At 54.8% G+C, this 25,915-nt stretch overlaps 3 protein-coding genes across 6 annotated transcripts in view; 1 reads left to right on the top strand and 2 right to left on the bottom strand.

Annotated features, from left to right (window-relative positions):
• Positions 1-397: 397 nt before the first annotated feature.
• Lrrc45 (leucine rich repeat containing 45) lies at positions 398-7,936 on the bottom strand. 3 transcript variants are annotated; one of them, XM_059272304.1, is made up of 18 exons: positions 7,811-7,936; positions 7,334-7,695; positions 6,878-6,939; positions 6,444-6,514; positions 6,089-6,267; positions 5,755-5,883; positions 4,327-4,439; positions 3,965-4,023; positions 3,655-3,732; positions 3,331-3,466; positions 3,161-3,238; positions 2,945-3,056; positions 2,779-2,849; positions 2,369-2,461; positions 1,969-2,061; positions 1,407-1,580; positions 1,182-1,329; positions 398-913 (listed from the first exon to the last, which is right to left on the bottom strand). In XM_059272304.1, exons 2-18 carry the CDS (start codon positions 7,551-7,553, stop codon positions 717-719), a joined length of 2,013 nt encoding a protein of 670 aa, XP_059128287.1. In that variant the 5' UTR covers positions 7,554-7,695; positions 7,811-7,936; the 3' UTR covers positions 398-716. The 3 variants fall into 3 exon arrangements, with proteins under 3 accessions (XP_059128287.1, XP_059128288.1, XP_059128289.1); XM_059272305.1 differs by having other exon boundaries at positions 7,334-7,589; positions 7,811-7,934; XM_059272306.1 differs by lacking the exon at positions 5,755-5,883.
• A 103-nt stretch (positions 7,937-8,039) lies between these two features.
• On the top strand, positions 8,040-10,952 carry Cenpx (centromere protein X). Of its 2 annotated transcripts, none has more exons than XM_059272310.1 (5): positions 8,040-8,232; positions 10,003-10,054; positions 10,140-10,193; positions 10,400-10,485; positions 10,566-10,952. In XM_059272310.1, the coding sequence occupies exons 1-5, from the start codon at positions 8,206-8,208 to the stop codon at positions 10,578-10,580; spliced, it is 234 nt and encodes a 77-aa protein (XP_059128293.1). In that variant the 5' UTR covers positions 8,040-8,205; the 3' UTR covers positions 10,581-10,952. The 2 variants fall into 2 exon arrangements, with proteins under 2 accessions (XP_059128293.1, XP_059128292.1); XM_059272309.1 differs by having other exon boundaries at positions 8,104-8,232; positions 10,397-10,485.
• A 1,406-nt stretch (positions 10,953-12,358) lies between these two features.
• Positions 12,359-25,915, bottom strand: part of Aspscr1 (ASPSCR1 tether for SLC2A4, UBX domain containing) — a 40,018-nt gene continuing 26,461 nt past the window's right edge. Inside the window, exons 8-16 of the mRNA XM_059272303.1 lie at positions 19,996-20,135; positions 19,721-19,802; positions 18,858-18,924; positions 18,101-18,163; positions 17,670-17,722; positions 13,088-13,139; positions 12,798-12,867; positions 12,551-12,726; positions 12,359-12,461 (exon numbers count right to left, since the gene is read on the bottom strand). Of these exons, the coding sequence (XP_059128286.1) occupies positions 12,448-12,461; positions 12,551-12,726; positions 12,798-12,867; positions 13,088-13,139; positions 17,670-17,722; positions 18,101-18,163; positions 18,858-18,924; positions 19,721-19,802; positions 19,996-20,135 (717 nt within the window). The 3' untranslated portion in view covers positions 12,359-12,447. The remainder of the gene's footprint in view (positions 12,462-12,550; positions 12,727-12,797; positions 12,868-13,087; positions 13,140-17,669; positions 17,723-18,100; positions 18,164-18,857; positions 18,925-19,720; positions 19,803-19,995; positions 20,136-25,915) is intronic.

Raw genomic sequence — 25,915 nt, 5'->3', positions numbered from 1 at the left:
GGAGACAGCCGAGCGCCGCCGAGCGCCGGGTGCGAAGACAGCCGAGTGTGCGCAGGCGGGGCGGGGCAAGGGGCGAGCTGCGGTGGGGGCGGAGTCCTAGCCAGTCCTTGAACCCCGAAGGCTTACACTGAGGGTCCACACCCAGGAACAAGGATGTGGTGCAACGCAGCTCAGATTGGTGATGCCAGCGAAATGGATGCGCAGGGCGGCCGAGCCCGATGCTTCCCAGGGACACCAGCCCACCCTGAAGCTGTGAAACCCTCGAGTCTACAGACCCAGTACCGAGGTGGCCTTTCTAGCTGCCTGGTAGCAATCGGAGCAACCCAGTACCACCCAGGAAGGTTCATTAACGCGGCTGGGGCAGTGGGTGCAGGAGAAAGGAAACTGGACAAGCATGTATCACCAAGTACAAAAGTCTTGTATTTCCATTCTGCCCTTGGGGCATCTGTTCCCTCCTACCGCAGTACTTACTGTTCGGGGTTTGTGTTTCTGGGACTGGGTCATCTGAGAGCATTCCTGTGCACTGTGTCTTGCCTATGCCAGTGGTGAGCTGCGGGTGAACCACCTTGGATGGTCAGGTGTGCCAGTGAGCACCAATGTTGGCAGAACCCCACCCTGACCACTGCCGCTAACGCTTTTGAACCCCGGGCCTGTTTTTGAGAATGGGATGCAGCATTTCTGCACTTGCAGGGCGCTCCAGGTCTCCCTGCTTCCCTTCATTTAGGGGGACTCAAGGCTCTCAGAGGAGACCCCTGCACGTAAGCCAGGACAGCATTTTGTAGGAAGCTTGCCCTCTGGGCCTCTTCATCGCGGATGCGTGAGATCTCTGCCTCTTTGAGCCTCAGCTTTTCTCGGAGAGACGCATTCTCACTCTCTCTGTCCAGCAGCGCCTCCCGGTGTTCACTCCCGATCACTGCAAGTGAGGGGCTCAGTAAGGAGCGGGTGGGTACCTTGCCTGTGTCCCACGCCTTTAATCCCAGCACTCGGGAGGCAGAGGTAGGAGGCAGAGGTAGGCAGATCTCTGAGTTTGAAGGCCAGTCTGGTCCACAGAGTGAGTTCCAGGACAGCCAGGGTTACAGAGAAACCCTGTCTGGGGGTAAGGGAAGGAAGGGGTGCATCTCTAGGGGAGATCCCCACCCCGTCCCGGGCCAAGCTCAGCTGTCCAGGCGACATGTGGTAACCTTTCAGCTGGCGCTCCAGGGCTGCCACCTTCTCCCTCAGCACCTCCTGGGCCACCAGGTCAGCCTGCATACGGCCCATCTGTTCCTGCAGCTCCACTCTCACCCTGGCCACCTCAGCCACTTTTTCCTGGTCCTTGTTGCTCAGCTCCTGGGACGGGGTTGAGGAAGGTGAGACTGCAGCCTGGAAATGAACCCTAGAGCGTGCGCTCCTTGAAACCATGCTACCTGTTGCAGTTCTTCCAGGCGCCGCTGCTGCCCCTCCATTTGCAAGTTCAGCTGGCTGGCCCGTGTCTGGGACTCAGCCACCATCTGCTTCTGCTGCAGGCAAGTAGCCTGAGCCTCATCCCTTGCCTGTGCCAACAGCCGAATCTTCTCCTCCAGATGAGCAAGGCGGTGTTGCTGTGGGCAGGGAAATGGCTGCTGCACACCAAGGACTCCCGGTCTGAGCTCAAAAGTGGAGGGACAGACAGTCTGCAAGTGGATTAACCTCCACCCCTCTGCAAGGACCGAGGAGAGGACTTCATGGTGTCACACAAGTTATCAGTCACTAAACTTGTCCTGAATCCAGAAGCATCTCTTGCTGGGCTCTCCTCCTGCATCTCAAGCCAACTCTATCATTTCTAGCCTTCCTCTTACCCATGCAGTACAAGAAGCACCACAGCCCTGCTGGCCACTGGGATCTCTGAGCTCCAGTCCTGAGGCCCACAGCCCTGGCCTTGCCCACTTCAACCAGACTCCTTTGCAAGGTGCTACAATTGGCCCCTCCATACTTGTGGCCAAAGCTCACCTCCTCCAAGCGAGCCTGGTTCCTGGCTTTGATGAGCTCCTCCTCCGCTTGGCCACGCTCACTGAGCACCGCTGCCTTCATGCGGCTCAGCTCCTGCACGGCAGATAGCTACTACTAGTCCACCTTGAGAACAAGCTGCCCCCTTGACCCCAGGGCTCCTTCCAGGCAACTGAGCAGCCGGGCTGGGAAAACTTTTCCATAACTATCCTCAGAACCACACAGCTGTTCCTTGCTCACTGAGCAGGGCTTTTACTGCCAAAGAGGCCTAAATGTCATTTCTCTGACCTTTCAGGGATGGGTGGGTCCTAGTGAGACCTAATGAGGCTGAAACTTAGGGGTGCCCCAGGGTCCTGAGGTCAAATGTCACCCTACACTGAACCCAGGGCCCACCTGGTCTCACCTCTTCCAGGGACAGTCGCAGAGCCTCTAGTCTCTGTACCCTCTCCTGCATGGCCCTCTCACTCTCCTCCAGGTGACGGGTCATGTGATCCACCTGTCCAAACGAGGGGTGTCAGGGCCAGCAAACACAGGCTTCCCTAGCCCTCACCCCAGGGAATCCCTACCCTGGAAGGCAGGTATCATTTGGCAAAGGCCTGACTGCAGTGTCCTGGTAGCCGCCAAGGACAGAGGCTGTGATCAGGAAGTCCACAGCTGCCTGAACTATGGATACTGTTGCCTGCAACTCTGGCATTACCAACTCAAGGTTCACTGACCAGGGGCATGCACTGGGAATATTGCACCACACAGGGCTGATCTGCAGGCCCCAAGTGGAGGCAGGAGAGCCAGGGGTATCCATCCATAAGACAGCACCTCCTTGGAGTGCAGCTTTTCCAAGTCTTCCATATTCTGTTTGGCCCTCCTCTTCTCCACATCCAAGCGCTCTGGAGGCCCAATAGGGAAGAGTATGGTGAGTCTTTTCTGGAGGTGTGTCCCTGGAGCTCCATGTGCCCTTAGTGCCAAGCCCGTCCATGCCTACCCTCAGCCTGAATAGCACGGATCTTCAACTCAGCTGATGAGTTAGTCAGCTCCTGCCTGGTCAGAAACAGCTGCTCCTGCTGAGACTTTACCTTCCGCTCCAACTCATCCACCTGGGAAGCAGGCAACACTAGAGGGAGCTTCACCCATCCCTGCTACACCACCCTGGGCTCTTGGGGTGGCTGGCTCTATCCCTCTTTGGCCACACCCCTCATACCTGGCTTCTGAGCAGCAGGTTCTTTTCATTGGCGGCAGACAGGTCCTTGAGGAGCTTAGACTCCCGATCCGCGGCTTCCTGGGTGAGAAGGGCAGGGTGACAGATGCTTCCTATTGGGCTGTTACCATGTACTTCCATCTGCCTCCTAGGCCACACAGCCCAGCTCCTACCTGCTGCTCCAGCTTGCGCTCCTTCTCCTGTCTCTGTGACAGGCTCTGCCGTTCCTGTTCCGCTGTGGTCAGCAGTTCCCCCAGGTCCTGGGCCTTCTGCTCTGACAGGGCCAGGGTAGCTTCTGTCATCTGCAACCTACAAAGAGGAAGACCAGCCCCAGGCCAGCTCCAGCAAGAATGTCACCTGCTTGGCAAAGCAGGTCTTCTGTTCTCACTCCTACCAAGCCTCTACTCAAACCCCAGGACGCATCTGTCCCCTCCTCTGCCTTGTGGGCAAGGCTATAAGTCTCTAAGGTGTGTGAAGGCTGCTCTCCTCTGCCTTACTTGGCTTTGAGGGCATTGATGATGGACTGTCTCTCGTTGAGGGCTTCCTGAAGCTGCCCAACTCGTACTGCTGATGCCCTGTGGAGAGAGAGGTGGTTCTGGGAAATCCAAACCCCACAGCCCCTGGCTTCTCCCAGTCTTTCTGCACATTCGTGTCTATAACATGCCCAGTGCACCGGGCACAGAGCTAAGCAGTCCACATCTGCCACCAACTGCTAGCCCACTTGCTTGGAAGCAATGACCTTGTTTTCAGCCTTGTAGCAGACAGGGCTCAGGTTAGGTCATACTCAGATCAGAAGGGCTCACTCACCTGCTGTTTCTGGCCATCTCTTCTCGTTGCTTATCAATTGTCTCCATCAAATCCAGAAACTGGAGACAAAGTCAGTTAAAACACCGTTAGAAGCAGAGCCTACCCTGGAAGGACATCTTGACCCCACTGTCTCATTCAAAAGGAGGTGGACTGACAGGGGGAGGCCTGGCAGCTAGGACTCCCTGTTTGCTCTCAGCTCTGAGGTGAAGTCTGCATACAGGAAGTGGGACCAGGAGGCCACCTTAGCCCTGGGTTGCCTTGGCTTAGAGGCCTGGAGGGAAGGAGGATGGAAAGGACAAGGAAGGAGGCAGATCCCAGGCTGAGCTGGGAGCAGCCCAGGCTAGTGAGGGCACTATGTTCACCTGCTTGGACTTCTCTTCCTGGAGGTGCTGAACCTCCTTGTTAAGGATGTTGGTGCGGGCTTGGTTCTCCCGAAAGGCAGTGAGCCGATCCTGGTTGTGGTCCATGGCTTGTTCTGTCGGAAAGAGCCATGTTATCCTGGGCTCACCATTAGGGCAATGGCTAAGCCAGTCCTGTGCTGCCTGTGTCTGGGGTTGGTCATCTGAGAGCCCACCCTACGCAAGGCAAAATCTCCACAACAAATCAGACATCCCCATCCAGTGCACCTGGGTGAAGCATTTCAGTGGAGGACAGGACTGGGTGATACAGGACCTTGAGACAGGAGGTCTCTTGTACATATAGGGAAGCTGCTGTACTACCCCCAAAGGTGGGTGCTTCCTGGAGTATCTGGCTTCCCCAACAAAGGTCAAGGGGTATATGACTTTAAGAGATGGGTGCAGCCGGGCAGTGGTGGCGCACACCTTTAATCCCAGCACTCGAGAAGCAGAGGCAGGCGGATCTCTGTGAGTTCGAGGCCAGCCTGGTCTACTGAGCGAGATCCAGGAAAGGCGCAAAGCTACACAGAGAAACCCTGTCTTGAAAAAAACCAAAAAAAAAAAAAAAAAAAAAAAAAGAGAGAGATGGGTGCTATCTTCTCAAAAGACTGACAGCATATAAGCCAGATGTGGTACTGCATTTCAGTGATCCCTGAACTTAGGCACCTGAGGCAGGGGGATTATGAGGTCAAAGCCAGCCTGGGCTACATAGCAAGACTGTCTTTCACACACACAAAGATCAAACATAAAGCAATTATAAGGCCTATGCCCACACAGATACAGGGCTGGGAACAAGAAGGCACCGGAGATGGCAGAAGAGTCAGGCACAGCCAGCAACAGGTGATGATGCTGTGGCAGGGAATATGGCAACGTCTGGGATCTAGGACTCCAGTGCCGACAGTTCGGACTTTGGTGGGTGATACCATGTGAAAACTACTGATCCTGAGGCTAAGATATCATCTATAAGGACTCAGGGTTCATAGGCAGATGAAGGTGAGTTCTGACATGAGTCAGCACAAGGCTGGCACCCCCACTCACATTCACTGTACACACAGCACAGACACAGACTCGGGTAGCTGGGGGAAGATACGAGAAAGCCTCCCTAGCTGAGGTGCAGGCCATCGATGGCTGTCAGAGCAAAGGCTTTAAGCCACAGGCTTCAGCTTCTTGCCTGTGAAACCAGCACCCCCTGACTACACAGGTGCTGAGACGTGTGAGCATCTGAGAGAAGCCCGGTGTAAGCTGCTTCCCCCTTGACCGAGGCTAGCTACTCATCTCCGGAGCCCCCATGTCTTGAGCCCTGAGCCACACCCTTCTATGGTGGATGGGCTTCTGTTAAGGGGCTTTATGCCTTACTCCAACTTCTAAGAAGGTAGCAGCCCTGAGCGCCCATACCCACAGCTCTCAGGACATCGCCAGGGATGTTGTTCCCAGCCAAGTCCAGCCTCCACAGGGTTCTGTTGCTGGGGAGACAGTTCACCAGGGCCCGGCCCCCCAGGAGGCCAATGTTATTCCAGCGCAGATCTGGAAGGAAACCTATTGTCACTGGGTTGGATGGGAGGTACTGGCCCAGCCCAGGATGCTTCTTTTGATGCTTTACTGCCTGTGGCTGCCAATATAGCCAGGAGCCCAGGCCAACCTCTCCAGCAGCAGAGGGAAAGGGTGCAATTTAATACAGCCCAATGTACCCAGGTCTCATGGGGGCACAGCAGAATTCAGGAGACCTCACCCAGCTGCTGGAGGGTGGTGTTGCCCTTGAGGGCCAGGGCCAGTTCCTCTGCTCCCTTGTGACTGATCTGGTTGTTTCGGAGATCCAGCTGCCGCAGGGTGCTATTGGCTGCTACACCCCCACAGAAGGTGGCAAAGGTGTCTTCCCACATGCCAAGGTTGTTCCACTCCAGCGTGAGACTACAGGAAGAATGGACACAGGTTCTTGGTTCAACAGAACACTTGGGTCCAGGGCTCTCCACCAGTGGGTGAGGAACAGGGAGAAGTGGTGGAAAGTGAGCTGTTTGCAGGATTGTATCCTCTGGGCCAACCCTAAGCCGCAGAGAGGAACAGGTGAGGCCTGGATGTAGTCCTACCTCTGAATGGACTTGTTCCGTCGAAGGAGCTTTCCCAGAGCCTCGGCTCCTGTAGCTCGGAGGTTGTTGCCCTAGAAAAGGAACACCCTGGCCAGTCATTCTTGTTACCTTGGCTCCAAATACTACATCTCTGCCTCACAGACTCAGGCAGTGAAAAAGGCTAGGAGACAGCCTGGGCGAAGGCATGGCTGCCAGATCCTAGTTTTCCTGACAGTAGCAGCACCACAGTGCTCAGTCCCTTGGAGTTTATATGAACACTGTTGAGTCGGGCATGTAGAGCATGCTCAAAACCACACTCCCCAATACCCATGGGATCCTCAGAGAGCAGTCCTAAGACCTTGGGTATTGGGAACTCTTACAGTCTCTAGCCACTATCAAGACCCCAGGTCCCCGGGTCTGTCTCTTTCCACTGCCGAGGGAGGAGGCCTGCTCACCTTTAGATCCAGACGCTGCACAGTGGTGTTGGCACACAGCCCTTGGAACAGCAGTGTGGACCCTGTGTAAAGGTAGTTGGAGAAGAGGGACGCCTGTCCTACTGGTGCCACTGTTTTGGCTTCACTGTAGGAATGAGTTTCCCCATTGCTGTAAGGTCATGTTAGAAACATGTGAGTCTGCCTAACCTTTCTTCAGTCAGCATGGGGAACTGTGAAAGCCAGAGACATTACGGCTTCTCTATTACCGTGACATTGACCTCTACTCCCAGGTTTTGGAAAAGAATGCTAAGAAAACAAAGGGGCGGTGGGCGGGGGGCAGGGAACGCACTGACTTCCCTGCTTACAGCTACCCAGGCCAAACATAATCAGGACACCCGCCCTTAGGCCAGCCAGGAGGCAGAGGGCTTGAACCCCACTCAGAAGTTGCAGGCGCTGTTCCGAGGCCAGCGGCCTCACCTTCCTCACTCAGCATGCAGTCGCTGAGGACAAGCTCCTTCAACATCGTCTCATTATGCAGCAGCTTGCCAAGGGCCCTGCAGGTGTCCACCGTCAGGCTCTGAGTAGCCAGGTCCAGTCGGCCCCGCGGAAGTTGGTGCAGCTGCTGCAGGACAGCCTCCTGGGGCTCAGCCCCACTCTCCTTGCACAGGCGGCTGTAGGAGCGCCGGAACTCCTCCATGTCTCCGAATGCTGACAGGGCCTTGCAAGCATGCCCCTAAAAACAGGCTGCATGTAAGCTTGCTAGGCCGATGGCTGGGAGCCCCTTTTCCTAGAGAGTGTACACGGGGGCGTTGAGCTGAGCTGGCCCTATAAGGGGAGGCCTAGAAATTGGAAATAGAAAGGAAGTCAGAACCGCTCGAGGAAGGGGTTTGGTGATAGGGACAGCTGGAGCACAGAGCACTGGCCTAGGAGAGCAGGTAGGCGCGTTGCACATACCCTGGTCTGGCCCTACGGCCCCTAGCCCGCCCTCGCGACGTGGCCTCGGGTCGCTGATGCTCTGCTCTGGACGGCGTGCCGCGCGCCTCAGTATCCAGGAAGAGCGTAGAGCTCCGGGATGGAAGATAGGAACTACAACTCCCATGAGGCATTGCGGAAGAGGTGCTATCGGTAGACCAATGAGAGCGAAGGGCGGGCTTGCGCTGGTTCTCAAGCCACAGGAACTGAAGCAGGGCGCTACGACTCATTGGTTGACAACTCAGGGAAGATGCTGGGGGAGAAAGGGGGTTAGATGATTGGCTACTGGTCTTGAAGGCGGAACTTCATGGACGCGCTCCACGTTCATTGGTTGGGATGTGGGAGGGTTCCGGAGAGCGCGCACTGAGACTGTGGCCATGGAGGAAACCAGCGGCTTCCGGAAGGTGAGGCCCCCCGGGAGTGGTACCAGTTTAGCTTTGGGCATTGCTGATCCCCGCGTGACACTTGTGCATACTCGAAGTCAGCCTTATCGCTGTGTTCCCGTGTCTTTGGTGGGGGTCCGGCAGCCGGGTGGACCCGGGCAGAGCAGCCCGAGCGCTCTGCAGCTTGACTGGAGAGCGCCGCCCGCAGATCCAGGCTGGTGACAAGGAGTCTTCCCAGGAGGGACCACAGGGCCTTTCCCACCCGGCCGATGAGGGTGCGTAGGGCACACTGACGCGAGCCTCCACTGTTTGGGCCAGCGTCATTTCTCAGTGATAAGCAGATATGCAAGGACTCGCCCATCTGCTGGGGGAAACTAAAGCGGAGGTGTTCCGTTCCATGAGTGGTGCGTGAGGTTAGCAGTCGGCTTTTTGTATCAGGCCGGTGCGCGCCCTGTGCGGAGTTCGGGCTGGCTTCCACACTCCGCTCAGGACTTGAATAGTTTTGGGGGCTTTGGCCAGATCGGGGTTGCGATCATTCATTGGACTACAGTGACCGGGCTGTCCCAGGAGAGAGTGATCGGAAAGGAGGGACCTGTATCCCAGACTGTGGCCTTCTGGACGAGGAACAGGAGCTTGATGTATCACAGGCTTTTCCCTAGTCCTCCCCTCCAGCAGTCACATCCACTCGTTCACTGACTGGCCCGTGGAGCTGTAGTGCAGTCCTGTACTGTAGCTTGCTCTCTGACATTCCGCAGCTGGGACCTGTGGAGCCTTTTCTGTGACCTCTCTGGTAGTGTGCAGGGAAAAGACCAGCAGATGGCGCTGTTCTCGCGGAATTATACATGGTCCCTTCGGACAAGTTCACCTGTGCCTTAGACTCATTATGTCCATTCGCACCTGTGTCCCTCTGCGACGAATGGGTATCATGGCCTCCATGTGACTGATGCTCGTGAATCCAAATTCACCTTCCTCTGTAGGCCACCCACTTCTAGTGTCCTGGGTGTTGCTGCCAACCTATTGCCTTTTTCCAGCCATTCCCCATTCTGTTCTGCACTTGGTAAACTTGAGTGGTCTGCTGGCTTCACAAATTGCAGATTCTCAGGGGTTCTCCGTGTCTCACTTTGGGTGTCCCCACTGAATTCTTAAGTCTGTGGATTCTCACCCTTATCCCCATCTCACATTGCCACCAACCTTTCAGGGTTTCAAACCATCCCTGAAACTTGGCCAATCCGCTGCCGCCACCACCAGTACCCCTATTGCATCATTACAGCTAGGTCTCGCTAGACCTAGTCAACAGGTGTCTTCATTTACAGCTAGAAATGACTTCCAACTACTTGCCAAAGGAAGCTCAAGGGTTCTCCAGTATCTGTCCAGCTAGCTACCCATCCCTCCAGCCACAGCTACTGTGTCTGTGCAGCAGTAATCCAACCTAGGTAGTGTTGACAGTCAAGGCTGCCAAAGGAGTCAGATTTCCTTCCTCAAAGCTGCCACGGCCGATTTTAGGAGCGTGTGCCTCCATCCCCCTGGATCTGATAGAGTATACCAGGAATGATGTTCCTGGACTTGTCCCCATCTCTTGTGCTCCCTTGTCCCTATAGGCAAGTCTCTCAAGCCCTTCTTGACAGCCCCTATGACATCCTCCCTCAAAGCACAGCTGGCCTCATCCCCTCAACCTGGGAAGAGGCCCTAGGATGGCACTGTTTCTAGCTGAAAGTTACAGCCATGCTCCGTCCAGAACTGACACTTGGGGGACCTGTTGGGAATGGTACTGACTCCCTGCCCTTCCTCCAGGAGCTGGTGAGCAGACTACTGCATCTGCACTTCAGGGATTGCAAGACTAAAGGTTTGGGGCACTAGTGGAGTGGGGAAGAATGTGGGGCCCAGGGAGGAAAGGGAGGCTGTCCCCATAACCCACCCTTTCCCTCCAGTCAGTGGGGATGCACTGCAGCTCATGGCGGAGCTCCTGAGGATCTTCGTAATAGGTGAGCCAAGGACCCTCACAGCACCAGTAGACAAACTAAGAGGTTTTTCTCAGCTACTGCCAACCCTAGGTCCTGTCCCTGAAAAACCTACCCAAGAGCCATCTAGGCCCCCTCTGAGGGCTTACAGTAGGTGCAGAGGAGGCCTAATAAGGGCAGGGCTAAAGCTGCCCAGCTTCCCCCAGCTCACTTCAGTGTTTCTCCAGAAGCTGCTGTCCGTGGGGTTTGGCAGGCCCAGGCAGAGAACCTAGATGTTGTGAACGTGGATCAGCTGGAGAAGGTGCTTCCTCAGCTGGTATGTGGGATGCAGGTGGGGCAGCCTGCGACTCTCCAGAGTGGCGCTGTGTGATCACTTTGAGCACCTCTCTTCCATAGCTCCTGGACTTCTAGAGATTGCACCTGTAACCTGCCGAGTCTCGGATGAATTCACATCAGCACTGACATCTAGTTTCCAATTCTCCAGCTTCTAGAGGATGGGAAGATCCCAGCAGCTGTTACCCTTCCTAGCTATTGCCTCTGGGGGTCCTTGTGAGACAGGTGCAGGGAAAGGTGGACCAGCCTGCCCACAGCCACAGCCGCCCCCCCCCCCCCAGCCTTTGACTGTAAACAAACCAGCCACTGGCAGTGCCCCGCCTTCTTGCCACCTACATCAAAGCTTCTGTGCAGCTTTGTAACCACCTGACCCCCAACCCCAGGATGCCTCCCTGAGCTGTAAATTTGTTCTTACAAAGCAACATCAATAAATCAACACCATCTCTCTGAGGCTTGGCCTTCTTGTTACCATTAATCATCCCAAGTCTAGTTGCTTCAAAGCCTGAGCCCCATGCTCCCTTCCATCCGTCTCAGTGGGACGAATGCAGAACTCTCAGAAAGGACAGGATAACAAACAGCATGTGTGCACATGCTGCAGTAAAACTGGAGCCTTCACACATGTGGCTGGCTCACTTGGAAAATGTTACTCCTGCCACAGGCCACAGCAACTGCCACTAGTAGGCAGTGGGGTCCAAGAATGTTTCTGTGAATCAGTAACGGTTCACTGGTGGGGACAGAACCAGGATACACAAGGTGAGAAGGCTGGAGATCTCTTTTCAGCAGAAAGGGCCCTTAGGCTGTGACCATGTGACCATGCTGAACTGCAGAAAGGCTCTCCTTTAGCCCTGACCTGCCCAATTGCAGTCCCGGTATAGGTAAGGGACAGGCTGTGCCCTCAGAGAGGTGGAGCTGAGAGGCCGCCCTGGAAGCCCAGTCCAGGCTTGAGCCCTCTGATGATCAGGAACTGGCAGGCCAGTTCTCAGGAGACACGCAGGGTATCTTGCTAACCCCTATACATAGTGCCCCCTTAGGTCTTGGGGAGGCACTTAAAAAGGTCCTCTGACTGTCAGTCCAATGTGGGGGACACCATGGAGCACCCAAGAGTTAGGAGACACAGTTACCCAGCACCACGGCCCAGAATTGAGAGTCACGTCAGTGGTAGAGGTGGGAGCGGAAGGTCAAGCAGGAAAAGCATGGCGAATGGAGGGACAACAGCTATCCTCACAGCGCCCAGCACAGACACGAGGGCAACCTCTAAAGGCAATGGTTAGACTGGATTTAGCTGGATGGACAGAGCTGCTCTAAGTGCCTGCAACCCCCACATAAACACACAGTAGGTTTTAGGTTTCTAGGTCCCAAGCACTGGGGAGCTAGTGGGAGATGGGAGACATTCAGGAAGGAGCTGGTTGGTGGGACACAGAGCTCCAACCAGCTCAAGTGCTGGAACCGGACCACACTCCCACTGAAGGCTATCAGAATACCCCAGGCCAGGCACAGCCAAAGGTAGCTTTGTGGTTAAGTGCCTGCTTCCTCCTCCCTGGTTGTATGCCAGAAGCTTGGAATGGCCCCAGGTTGTAGGAAATTTGCCAAGGAGGCTTCCTCCTACACTTCTGTTCATTCAGTAAAGAGGCTAATGAGGTCAGATATAAATGAAGAGGAAGCTGGCCTACCCCAGGGTTCTGGCCTTCTCAAGACCTTCACAGATACCTCAGCTTTTTTTTTTTTTTTTTTTTTTTTTTTAATAGGAACACCCTGTGGTACAGCCAAACTCCCAGGGGTCCACTGGGTAGCAGTGAACAAGACTAAGCTGGATGGAGGCCTAAGGGCCCTTTCTGCAGAAAAGAGAATCAGAGGCCTTGAGAGAAGCGCGAGTCTTTATTCCTGCTCGGGGTGGGTGGGGGTGGGATCCTGTGGCTGATGACAGGCATCTCCAGGCTGGTAGCTCTCACCTCTTGCTGGCTGTGATACAAACACCAGAATGACCACATGCTCCTGGGTTGCTGCCCAGCCACCCTGCCCTACCCAGTTAGTCCATGACAGGCAGGCACCTGGCAGCTTCAGCCACTTGGGCACTTTGCCCAGGCTTCTCCTCACAGGCTGGATTGTCCCTTGAATGGGCTCTGGGGGCCCCAGTGGCCCCTCCTCAGTGATTGGCTCAGACTCCAGGGACACAGGGTCAGGGGCTGGCAGCAGAGGTGGGGACCCGGTGGCCCGGGACATACACCTAGGGGTGAGAGGCCAAGGCCAGGTGGTGGGCACAGTCTTGGAGGAGCTCCCAACCCCTCAGGAACTTACCTGGCCACCAGCACATCAGCCGTGGATGGGGAGACGGTGTGCTCTAGAAGTCCAGGTTCCAGGTAGAGACCTTCAGAGGCCAGAGCCCACCCTCAGCCACAGAAGAGACCGACTGACACTCCTCCCACACACTCCAAGTGCCCCAGGGAGGTGGGCACTGGGCTGCAGATCCCCCAAGCCCACAGGACCTCTGAGTGAAAACCTCCTAAGGAATCTTGCTTTTGGGCATCAGGGAACTGGGATTCAGGGTGAGCCCTGTTGGCAGGGGTCAGAAGTGAGGCCTCACTCACCTGTTGGTTCTTCAGCTCCAAAGTGCACAAGGGCCGCAGGGAAGAGGTTTGCCTGCAAGGAAGGCAGGGAGCAGGGAGGGCTCAGAGGGCCAGACAGGCAGTGTTCAGCAGGCTCAGGTCTCCCAAAGATGATTCCATCCCTTCCTCTGCCACTCTACCCTCATGGACCACAGGATAGCAAAGCACCAGTTAGGAGCCCCACTTTTCATTTGTGTGAACTATGGTGTCCTCCTTCATGATCCACTGCCCAGCTGCAGTACCAGTGAATTTTCTGTCGGTCTGAAGCTCACAGTGCACTTGAGTTTATGACTCAGGTACACCTTGCTGAGGGGTCAGAGGAGACACAGGGCTGTTGAGTGGGACTCTGGGTCTACCAGCCTGACACTGTCTAGGAACAAAAGTAGGAGGGAAAGACCTGTGTCACTGCCCAATGACACACAACTCACGCCACCCCTACCCCGATATGCCCCCAAAAATAAGGGTGAGGGACTATGTATGGGCTGGGGCATCTCTACAGTTAGGAATGTACCCAGAGCCACTGGGAGACAGGAGTGCCCTAGCAGAACAGGCCCAGGCACGAGGCAAGGGCTGGGCCCCAATATCAAGCCGCTTTAGAGAAGTCAGAAGCTGAAAGAAAGATGCTTCCTTGTAAGATACACTGGCCCAGGCAGGGTTGTCACCACTGGACTAAGTAGGAAGCTGGAGCCAGGACCAGCCTAAGCTCCTCCTATCCCACCCAAACAAGGAGAGCTAGTGCTTTGAAAACCCAATTGAGTGCCTGGGATCAAAGCCTCCTTAACCACATCTATCCTAAGGGGGTGGAAGGTATGAGGTTTCTATCCAGGGGACTGGCCCTGCGTTCTCGGGCACAGGTGTGGGGTGGGAGCAAGAAGTAGACAGGGTTGCTTCCATTGACACCCTTGGACACAAGGCTCTGAGGCCTCCTTAACAGGGTATGTGACAATACTAGCCCTGAGAGGCCCTAGTATCACACATGAGAATGTTTTCCTCTTTTTTAGTCTCTGTGCCCAACCGGGGGAGAGGGGGGTTAGGGCTGGGGCTGGCTGACGTGGCCAAAGACTCAGGGCAGCCAGGAGCCTGGCAGGACCTGGGAAGGGGCTGCAGCTGCAGGCTGAGGGCATTCTTTCCATGCGGCTCCAGGCTCCTGTGAGTGCCACAGGCTGGAGGGGTGGGCGGGGTGGGTGGGGTTGGGGGGGATGTTAAAAGATTAATAAGAGCAAGCTTCAAAGGCCAGGCCTAGGAACGCTGAAACCTCAGCCTCCAGCCGGCAGCAGAGGGACACAAACAAGGGCGGTGAATGCTTTGAAACGCAATTGTGAGGTCTGCGATCAAAGCACCATGAGAGGAGGCCTGTGGGGTGGGCGGGGGGCTGCCCTAGTGCCCCTGGAAAGGCGCCAGAAGGAAGCCAGGGATCCAAGCAGGGGGCATGGGGAGGACAGTGTTAGAACCTTCCTCAGCCCAGAATGGCTGGCTCTATCTCCCACCAAGGTAGCTCTGCAGGGCCAGGGCCACCTTCTGTACTCACTGCTGCAACTGAGTGGCATTCCCGGCACACTATGGCCTCATTCTTTCTAACACTTCTGGGATCCTGGCTGGCACACCCACAGGATCTTATCTGTTTTCTGCCCCCACAGTCAAGGGGGCTCCCTTGGACGTGACTGAGGAGGCAGCTGCCATGTGGCAGCGCCAAGGCTGGACCCTTACCCGACAGTGCTTAGGAAGCTCAACGAGGGCCAGGGAGAACCCAGAACACCAAGAGAGGAAAGGCCAGCTGTGGGCTCTGTCCCCACACTGCCCACACCCAGCCCTAGATGAGGGAAAGGTGAGGGCAATGGACTTGTTGACATCAAGGCTAATCAGTTTTCAGAGGAGGCTGGGCCTTCACATAAACCCTAGTGGACCTCTCCCTGCAGCTTGGTCCCCTGTGACAGTGTGAGCTTCTGTCCTCTCCAGGACCACAGACAGGAACAGCCACCACTTTGGTTCATAAACAAAAGCAAGGCTGCCATCTTCCTCTTTCTCTCCAGGACCAAAAAATCCTGTAAGAGGGCAAGGCTACCACCCCTTGGGGGTTTTGCATTCTCGAGCTGCCTGACCACACACCAGCCATTGCCAGGATCAAGCCTGTTCAAGGGAGGAAGCAGCAGGAGAGTGGCCTGAACTCCAATGATAGGGACAGGGAAATCCCTGGTTGGGGGACTCACTGGTTTCCTCACAGGCTGGGTCTCAGCTGACTCAGCTGGAGGTACAAGGGGTCCTCTGGGCCTTGCTCAGTTCTGTCAGCAGAAGAGTCTAGGGCCTGCCTCACTGCTCGCCTCTTCCTCTTTCTCTTTCTGAACTTGCAGATACCCTCCAGCCTGGGGCAGGAATTCAGGAGAGCATGGGGAGGGAGTCCTCTCCCACAAGGGGGCCCTCTAGGACCCTAGGACCGGCTCCTAGGTGAACTCATCCTCTCTGTTACCCATCAGTGCCTGCCCAAAACTGAAACCCTTGCCCATTTGCTTGGGTTTCTGGGATCCCAATGGAACAAGGGGCAAGTGGACAGAAGACCATCCCAACCAACAAATGGGATTCCACCCTCTGCTCACTCCACAGCCCCCCATGGGCCACTCTGCCCCACACTGGAACTTAACACTGACCAGGACTCCAACCAAGCTCTACTCCATTCTCTCTATCCCCAGCACAAACACACACACACACACACACACACACACACACACACACACACACACACAGAAGCAGTGGGACAGCCTTGATCACCTGACCACAAGTTTCAAGCTACAACCCTCCCCCTAGACTCCCAGGACTAGAGAGAGCTTCAGGGAAAGGGATGAGGGTAGCAAATGACCAGCAGTTCCCAGCATACACCAGAAGGCAAGAAAGACCAGACCTCTCCAAGCTTCAGACAGTACAGAAGGCCAGGTGGGGCTGGGCACAGGGTCTCTAGGCTTCCCCCGCTTTGACTGACTTCCCTCCCTGTGGTACCAACAAAACAACCGCTGATCTCCAAAGCCTGGAGCAAGGAGGTGGGCTGGGGCAAAAAAGGGAGACTAGGGCTCAGGCCCAGGAAGCTTACAGTGCAAACAGGGCTCTGTTCCCACCTTTTTGTGGTTTTAGTCCTCCTTGCCCCCACTGCCCTTAGAAAGCCCTTGTTCTCCTGGGCCAGTGGCATCCCCTACATGCACCCCTTATGGTCTACTGTGGACCACCCCTGGGCAGGAGAGCCCAGCCCTGCCAGAGACAGAAAGCTGCAGCTTCCAGGGATGCTGCCTGCTCACCTACCGGAGGGGGCAGGCTTCTTTCCCTCAGCAGCAGGCAGGGATGCTGCCTGCTCACCTACCGGAGGGGGCAGGCTTCTTTCCCTCAGCAGCAGGCAGGGGTGCCACCCCTTGGGAGGCCCCTGTGGCTCCAGACAGAGCTGACGGATGAAAGGAGACGGCTGCTGGTAGCAGGGGCAGAGTGTCACCAGGAATCAGGCAAAGGCGGATGAGAGGCACCCTGGGGCTTTGGGGGGGGGGTATGTGAATCCCAACTGGGGGAGGGGACTGGGCACTGGCCCTCAATCCCAAAGCGTCTTCCAGATTCAATGTTTATCAACAGGCTGGGCCAGGGAGGTAGGGAGGGGCAGAGATGAAGGAAGAGGGCCGGCGCCTGGAGGTTCATAAGCCAAGAAGGGAATCACAGGGTCACAGGCCCACTCTGGGGTACCTCCCTACTTTCCGTTACTCCAAAGCCATGTGGCTCCACTTCTTCCCTCAACAGCCCTTGGTGAGCTTCCAGCTTGCAGGCCTGCTTGCTCCCAGCCCGTCCCAGCTCCCAATGGTGGCAGCTCTCGGCAGCCAGTGGAGCCTGTCACCCCCAACCCAGACCTTTGTAGAGGCCTTCAGGCGCCTCTGTTGTTAATTAAAATATCTGAAGACTTTGAAAAGGAAACCATTAGGCCAGAGGGGCTAGGGAGGCCCCAGCTGCTCTCCCAGGGGCGAAGGACAAGGCATTCATTCCTCCTGGCTCTGCAGGACACAGGGTCAAGTAGCCTCTGCCTTGGAGCTCTCTGGAACTCTAGAGGCCCCATGGAAAAGCCTGGGGCCAGCCATGGTATTCCTACCAGAGACCAGCAGGGGTCCAGGGGAAAGGATGAACCCAGGAGAAGGTGGCAGAGATAAGGGCCAACAGCAGCCAAGGACCCCAGCCCTCTCGGGGCTCTGTACTACTCCTGGACCAAGGTGCCAAGCCCCTTCCTCACCTAGATACTAGGGGGCTGGTGTCACTCAGCAGCCCAGGGTCCAGGACCTCCAGGCGGCCCCAGATGAGGACAGCAGGCCAGCTAGTTGGGAAGGCCCATCCCCACCCTGGGGCCAGGCAGGAAGCGGAGGAGGTTGGAAAGCCCTGTCAGAAACAACTTCAGAGGCACACTGCTCCCTCTGAATTTACCGGCTCTAAAAGGCTTTATTACCCACCCGCAGGGCCTGCCAGGGCGCTCCTTCCCAACCCAACCGCAGCATGGCGCCCTGCCCTCCCAAAACAGCCAGCCCCAGCAGCACCCTTGTGAGGCAATTGGTACCTGAAAGAGAGTCAGCGTGTGGTCATCCAGGACCATTTTGGGAGGAGCGATGACTGTGGAGAGAGGGGGCTGTCTTTCAGGACACTGGTAGCCCCCATACCTCAGGGCAGACAGGCCTCAGTAGGCACTTGTGAAAAGTTTCTCAGGTCACAGGCTGTCCTCCCACCTCTGCTGCTCAAAGGGGTGCTCACCACCCTGGGGACAGCTATGCTCCTGGATCCACGGCCTCCCTTACAGCCTGAGCCACGGGGTGGGACTGGGAAAGAGGCCAAGCTGGGGAGCTGGGCACTGACACTCCCTCCAAGGGACCACAGGGTTGGGTAGCCAGACAAATCCCAGCCCATAGAGGAGGTCACACCTTACAGACTAAAAAAGAGGGAAGAGGGTCGGTGCCAGATGATGTGGAGGCAGGATGAGGGGCAGAGACTCACACAGGTAAAAGGAGAGCTCAGGATTCCCCAGGTGGCTCCTAACGAAGTCTCGCAGGTCCCCCACTGTGGAGAAAGGGGAGCATCAGCAGAGCTGACTCTTCTAACACTCATTGCTCAAGGTCCTGCTGGGAACCTAGAGACATCAGCCCCGGGGCTACCCTGGTAATGCAGACTCAGCAGCATCCACCTTGTTGGTAGATGCTAAGCCCTAGATGTGGGGATTCAACAGTGTATTCCCCACCTTCCTAGATGGTCAGCCATCCTGGATGGACCACAGTACACACTGCTTCCAGGATCCGTATCCTGAGGCAAGAGTGTCCTGCCTACTGAGAGTCATGCCAAGCTAAGCCTAAAGCATCCCCAGTACCTCTTGAGGACCCAACTCCTCAACTTGAGCTCTTCCAGGGCTCAGGCCTAGAACTACTTCATCCTCCCTGTTGTAACACAGACATCGGCTCTGATGGCTTTGATGCCTTCTTCTGAGAGGCTTCCTACCTGCTCATGTCCAAAATACTCAGGATCATGAGTTCTGGGGATAGGACAGAGGATTGTGAGAAGAACCAGCCCAAGTCCTCAACTGGGTCTGGATCCACAAACGCTGCAACTTCAGAGCCATTTGAGTGTCACGGAGAGAGAGAATGGCGGCCTGCAACTACCCCATCTTCCTAGAGTTCCAAAGGTAGAAACTGTAGTCTTGTGACTTAGAACCACCCAATAGGGGCACAGTGGCCCTCCCCAGGCTACGACAGGCACTCACCAGTCTCACTAGGGCGGAAGAAGCCCTGCAGGATGTAACGGTCAGGGAACAGCACCCTCAGTGCTACCTGTGCAGTAGGAAGGAACAGTCAGGGCTACACCCAGCACAGGGAGGGGTCTCATTACTCGGTTCCCACTACAGGAACTGTCAGTTACCCCAGGCCAGGGTTTCCCCACGATCCTCAATACATCTGCTCTACAAGGAAAAGGAGCCAAGTGCCCAAATGTACGGACATATGCACTCTAAAAGCTCACCAAGCTCAGCATGGTGGCACACTCATGAATTAAAGGTCATTGCTGCCTATAAAGTAAATTTGAAGCCAGCCTGGACTACATGAGCCCCTGTCTGAATGGATGGATGGATGGATGGATGGATGGATGGATGGACAAATGAACAAATTCATATAGTACAACCTGTGTATACTTTCAAATCTGCTCTGTTGGCTGGGTGCGGTGATGTATACTTGGAATCTCAATGCTCAGGAGGTAGAGGCAGAACACTAAGTTCTAAGCCCACCAAACACCAATAACAAAACAAAAATGAAGATTTTTTCATCACAGGGTTAGAGAACAGGCAGTGGGGTGGAGCACTTGCCCAGCATGTACAAGACCAAGTTCAATTTTCAGCACTACAAAGAAAAAAAAAGCTTTTCATCCTAAAATGCTGAGGGATTAGCTGGCCATCCTGAGCCTCAAGTACACAAACCTGTCATGACACCTACTCAACCAGGGAACACATGTCCCATATGGTGGTGTGGGCTATGCAAGCCTGGGGCTGCCTAAGCTGTGGACCACCTGTGGGCATGTTATAGTCACTTGCTGGGGCGTGTCCTCCCCAGGGAACTTAAGGACCTCCTTGCTTACCTTTGGGTAGCGTTCCAGCTTTTCTTTCATCTGAGCCTCCCTGAAGGCCTTGGTCACTAAGGGGGCTTCTTCTAGGCGCTTCCTGTGGTGAAGAAGGCCAGGTCCCAGTCTCTCAACAGAAAAGCTCCTCACCCTGAGCCTCAAAAACAACTGGCTCCCCCTTGCTCTCCAAGATCTTAAGGGCTATTCTCCCCCAAGAGGGTAGGAAGAGACCAGAATGAAGGTCAGCATGGATGAAAGCCGTAAGAGATGACTACAGAGCCAGGGGCACCCACCGCTCACTCTTGAGCTGGGCTAGGCGTCTCCTCACATCATCCACAGTCACTTCAAAGAACTCGTCAGGTACTTCTGCTGGCCAGGGCTGCAGCAAGTCCTCCAGATCAGGGTGGCACACTACAGGATCTCGGTCAACGGGCTATGAACAGAGAAACTCAGTTGATAAGGTTTCAGCTCTGTGTGTGTGTGTGTGTGTGTGTGTGTGTGTGTGTGTGTGTGTGTCTCAGCCCCCACAGTTGGAATAGCATGCAGACTCTCCATCCCAGCTCACCATTTCACAGCCTATGTGTAACATAGGGCCAGAGTAGGGCTTGGGACAGCAGTATTTAGAAGTCCTGATGTCAGCCCTCAGTGGGCATCAGTGCTGCCCATGGGAACTGAACTACAGGGCAACCCAGGAAATGTCCTAACAGACTTCTTGCCTCAGTGGAAGAACCTCAAGATCAGGATGCCAACTTGGGGAGGTGCACCCCAGTTGGAGGCCACGTCAGGGGTTCCAGAAAGGAGGAACAGTAGAAGCCACCAAATTAGAGTGTTGGCAAAAACTCCAGCCAGCTGCCCCTAATGCCCTCTCTCGGCCGCAACCCCAAAGCCAGGCTGACTCCACCTCTCCCCTGGGGAGCAAGCTGGCCCTCCCTCTGCCCACCCAGGGACAGAGGAAGGGACAGCGTCACTCCTAATTGGCATCAATGGCAATGAAAATTACAAGGCAGGCCCAGTCCATCTGTGGTGCCCACGAGGGTGGGATACCTCCTCTGTGCTAGGGCCACCCCATGGAGCCAGGCCTGACCAAGGTGCCCAGTTGGGCTGGCAGAGCCCATGTTGGGTCCTGTCCTGCAGACAAAATAGCTGTAATGCCACAAGCCAGACCCTGAAATGTGACAACCTGGGGACAGGTCGTCTGACTCTAAGAACAAGCTTCCCCTTCTTGCTCTCCAGCAGCCTTTGACAAGGCAGGGCCAAGCCACATGTCATCACTCTAAAGATGGCTTCAGGCCCAGGGAGGTTGACCCTGCCCAGGACCAAGGAACTAACCCTCAATACATCCACACTGAGTGTATTTTGATGTATATCTGTCCCAAATGTCTCCTGGGAAGTCCTCCCAATAACTATTGTCCATGGACACCAGATCTCTATAATCTACTAAGTTTTACCATATTGCTCTAGCCATAGAGCCATCTGACCTTGGGCTACAGAGCTAAGAAAGGTTGGCTGAGGCCTGCACAGGGGTCCACAGGTGGCTAGCCAGGGCCCTAGGGGGCTGCTCCTTCAAAGCCACAGCCACGAAGTAGCCACTGAGGGCAGTCTGCTCCAGAGGTCTTTCCAGCATGATGCTAGGCGCCAGGCTGCCCCCATGGCCACAGTGCCTGCATTCCAGCAGGGCCACAAGCTTGCCCAGGCTCCAGGGGGAGGGCAGAATGTAGACACATCCTGAGCTACAAGCAACAGTGTCCATGGACAGCCAGTCTAGGCTGGGTGGTGGCAACCTGGGATCCAAAGGCAAATGTAGCCTTGGGCACTCAGGCTCAAAGACTGGAGGAGCTTAGAGATCGGCTTTCTTGCTGCCAGTTCTGGACCCTCCCTAGGTACAGCCTGGGGGCAGCAGGGAGGACAATGGACTGCTAGCTGCTTCCAGGACAGGGGACACAAGAGACATCAGCGCCACATTGCTCAGGGACTGTTGAATTTGAATCAGAAAAATAAAACTGGCCTCTTTCATTGTTTTGGACCCTCCTTCTGATTCCTATCTACTCAGGAGAACTGTCCACCACAAAGCACTAGGAGTCCAGTGACCAGAAGGACAGAACAAAGAGCCCACTCAGGACAGCTCTGCATCATCTTAAGGGCACTAAGGCAAAGGGTCCACTGCACCTGCTGGCAAGGATCGAGCTAAGTGAGCAGCTACAGAAGGGTCCAAGCCTCTAGAATTTTCCATGATACCTCACAGGGTCTGCACTGGGCTGGTAGGAAGCATCACATTGTCACCAGTGGCAGCCAGGGAACACAGAACAGAATGGAGAAACTCCATCAGTCCCACAGTCCTCTCAAGAAAAGCTCATCCCAGAGCTGCTGGGCAGCAAGGCAGTCACCAGCATGGAGGCCACACGGCTACCCCACCCCCACCCCCAGCCATGCCGGACCCTGTTTACTTGGGATACTCTCTCAGTGCCTGGCTCCCAGCTGCCGTCCTGCCAACATTGACGGTTTTACATTCGATTCCCACCCTAGGTGTACTTATAGAGATGTTTGTAGATAGAGAACTCGAATCTGGAGATGAGACATCAGAGGAAAAGAAAGCTCATAGTGACAGCCATCAAGGACAGTCACGCCTGACAAGGCCAGTGAGACAGAGCATCACTGAGGCCTGAAGGACAGAAAGGGACTGTCCTGCCATTCTTCCAGCTAAAAGGGTGCTAAAATCCAAGATAATGTCTTAGAACTGCAGTATGTTGTGGAAAGGACACACAAGGCTGTGCTCCATTGGGCTGGGGCTGGGAGAGGGCTGGAGGGAAGCTAAAGGCCTCCTGGTAATCACAATGAGAAGCTTGGGCAGGAGGCCCCCAAAGACAAGCCAGTCACATAGCCTACTGAAGGAATAGGGAGCTCAATGTGAAGGGCCTCCCAAAGAGCCTTTCCCCAGCAGGCCTGTGCATGTTGGGCCCAAGTCCTCAGAATAAGCCTACAGGGTCAGGGCATATTATGGTTGCTATGTGACTGGTAAAGAAACTGAGGCACAGAGTGCCTGAGGAACAGCTGGCTTGGGAGTACAGACACCGAGGGCAAGGGTGGAGGGCCTCCCTGTTGTCTGTGGGGCTGTGATGGATGGACATCAGGATGAAAGACCCCTTACTAAAGCCAGTACAGGAGGCTTTGATTCCTGGGAACCCAGCAACACAATGGATTCTGAGGCTTAGCTAGCAGTGAGGGTCTTGTACACTGACCAGAAAAGAGACAAGGTGAACAGGAGATAGCCCAAAGAGCTGAGCAGGGCAGAAAGCAGCAGCCTCCCATTGCCCATAGCCCCAGACTCCACCACACCTGACCCCAAGCAGCTAGGAGCTAGGATACAGGAGGCACATAGGAGAGAGCCCCTAAGAAGCAGACTGAGTACGACTATGAGCAGTGTCCAGGCTGGAGCCACCCCAGGGTCAGTGGGAAGTAGGGAGTAAAGGACCATGCCAAGCAGAGAGCCTTTGGAGGAAGGGCTCAACATAACCTGGCCTGGCCAGTCATAGACACCTTACTCATATCAGAAATGGCCCTGCTGAAGTTTCCTTTTTTGACAGTGATTTTCCAGGACATGATGACAGATGAAAAAAAAAATGTGAACACTATTTAGAGATGACCTCAATCTCAGATTTTCCAGCTTCTCCATGAACAGCGGCCGCCTGCCCCCTTTGCTGCTCTTCCTCAGCCCAGCCGGCGCTGACAATGGCTTTGGTGAGAGGGAATGTGAAGCGTTTCCCCTTGAGGCTTTGAGCTTAAATGAATCACTACAAGAGGGATGCAGGCCAAACCTCTGAGTTACTCACAGGGCTCAGCCACCCTTGGGAGGGAGGCGCCTGAGCACATGGACACCATCAAAGGCCCTGGACGGCACAGCAGGAGGCAGCTGTGCCAGAGTACGAGGCCAGGCCGATTCAGGCTTGGGAATAACACAGAGCGATGCTGCTCTTCTCCAAGATGCCAAGACACCTATGGAGAAGCTCAGCCCGATACACTGACAGCAATCCTAAGGCAGGCCTCCATTTTCACAGTCTTCTCTTAACAGTTTAGCTTCTCTACTGTGGGTCTGAATTACTTCCACCTCAAAGAAATGACTAAGCCTTTTTTAAAAAAGAGAGCACAGCCAGGCAGGATGGCGCACACCTTTGATCACAGCACTCAGGAAACACAGGCAGGCAAATCTCTTCAGTTCAAGGCCAGCCTGGTCTACAGAGCCCGGGACAGCCAGAGTTACACAGAGAAACCCTGTACTAAAAAAATAAATAAATAAATAAATAAATAAATAAATAAATAAATAAATAAATAATAATAATAATAATAATGGCACAGTTGCAAACCCTGAGCCACAGCAGTGGAGCCTGAGCATTTTGGAGCATTTTGCCAACGCCTCATAGACATCTATCATCTCCCAAAAAGTAATTAGCTAGATTAGTGAAGCTGGAGCACGGCCTGGTCCAGGCTGGCAGCTGCTCCTGGGGGTTCAGAAAAATGAAACTCCATGCTGGAACTGGTGGCACACGTCTTTAATCTCTGTACTCAGGAGGCAGAGGCAGAAGGACTTCTATGAGTTCAAGGCAAGTCTGATCTACATAGTGAGTCCTAGGCCAGCCAAGGCTCCACAGTAAAATCCTGTCTAAAAGATAAACATCCAAGATAGGATTGAACACTGGAACGTGCATACAAGACAGACTGGGAGTCCAGGTCAAACAAGTGGGGGTCCTTGCTGCACTGGACCATTCCCTACCACACCTGCCCAGTGAGCAGTAAGCCCTGGAGTTACTTAGTAAAGCATAAGCACCTGCAAAAGCTACCGGACGGGGAACTCGGAGGGACAGCTCCGCAGCTGAGACCATGTACTACTCTTACAAAGAACCAACGTTTGGTCCCCAGAACTCACACTGGATGGCTCATAACCACCTGGAACTCCAGCTCCAGGGATCCAACATCCTCTTCTGGCATATGTGGGCACTACACACATTTACACATACTCACACACAGACATGCACATATACACATTATTGAAAATAAAAATAAGCTGAGTGTGGTGGCACATGTCTTTAATTCCAGCACTTTAAGAAGGAGGTAGAGGCAAGCAGATATCTGTGAATTTGAGACCAGCTTGGTCTACATAGTAAGTTCCAGACCATCCAAGGCTACATAGTAAGACCTTGGCTCCTAAATAAATAAATAAATACAAATAAAAATCTTTAAAACAAAACAAACAAACAAAAGCCCAGACACTCAGTTGGCCACTGCAAAGTCTCTGAACCATCTGCCGGCAAACCTCAGTGGACTTTCCAATTAAGGCCTGGCCTGCAGCTCTCAAAAAAACTGAGCTTAGTCCTCACAGCCTGAAGGTTATCCATAAATACCCAAGCACAGCAGGGCCCATGGCCAGCCTATGAAGATGACAGAAACAGGAGCCCCTAGGGCAGGTAATAGCAACATAGAGTCCCTATCCATGAGCACCAGACTCCAGCCATCCAGACACCTGCCACCCTGCCCTGCCCTGTTCAACATTCATGGGTCCAAGTAGGTATTCTCACCAAGTTTGGCACAACAACCCACTTCATACTTCCCAAACACCCCTACAGACTCCTTCCATCCCCATTAGTACTAACTAGCCAGCAGCCCGGGGTGCAGAGGGTAAAGGCCAGACTGTGTGAGCAGGGCATGTGGGGCAGACTCGAAGGAAATCCCCAGAAGGGGAGGGGCAGGCACCAAGGGCAGCCAGTCCTGCCCAGGAGGACCCAGGGCCTTTGATCAGGGTTGGCCCCTGTGCCAGCTGCTGGGGAGGCCGCAGGCATGGGGGTGTGTGTGCTGTGATCGGCCTGCAAGTGAGCTAGAGCTACAGGGCGGCCTCCTGGGCTGTGGAGGGACTTCAAAGGACATGGCCAGGGGGCGCCGGGCAGCCCCAGCCTCTCCCAGAGCCCGGTTCTGATCGCCAGTAAAACTACCTTCTAATAATTAATGTCTGACATCAAAGGCAGGAACCGCCAGGCTCTGTGAACCATCCTGGGCCTCAGCGAGGACCTGCCTGTATTTTATCCTGTCTCTTTCTTCTGAGTCTTTATTTAAATCCAAAAACCACACACAGGCAAAACATTAATGGGAAACTTGGAAACTCTTTTTGATTACTAAAGTGTACCTTTGAAGTTCCCCAAAAAAGTTCTGTTTTGTTCCCGTCCCCCT

This window comes from Peromyscus eremicus, chromosome 8a, assembly GCF_949786415.1.
Source record: "Peromyscus eremicus chromosome 8a, PerEre_H2_v1, whole genome shotgun sequence".
Lineage (NCBI taxonomy): Eukaryota > Metazoa > Chordata > Mammalia > Rodentia > Cricetidae > Peromyscus > Peromyscus eremicus.
The sequence above is the reverse complement of the archived record's forward strand: the minus strand, read 5'-3'. Positions and strand labels throughout refer to the sequence as shown.

Coding starts and splice junctions, on each gene's coding strand:
- Lrrc45 (XM_059272304.1), bottom strand. CDS start 7,553: ATGGAGGAGTTCCGGCGCTCCTACAGCCGCCTGTGCAAGGAGAGTGGG. Junction 3,733..3,964: donor GAGATGGCCAGAAACAGCAG/GTGAGTGAGCCC, acceptor CTCTCTCCACAG/GGCATCAGCAGTACGAGTTG. Junction 1,581..1,968: donor ACCAGGCTCGCTTGGAGGAG/GTGAGCTTTGGC, acceptor CCCTGCCCACAG/CAACACCGCCTTGCTCATCT.
- Cenpx (XM_059272309.1), top strand. CDS start 8,206: ATGGAGGAAACCAGCGGCTTCCGGAAG. Junction 8,233..10,002: donor AAACCAGCGGCTTCCGGAAG/GTGAGGCCCCCC, acceptor CCCTTCCTCCAG/GAGCTGGTGAGCAGACTACT. Junction 10,194..10,396: donor CCTGAGGATCTTCGTAATAG/GTGAGCCAAGGA, acceptor GTGTTTCTCCAG/AAGCTGCTGTCCGTGGGGTT.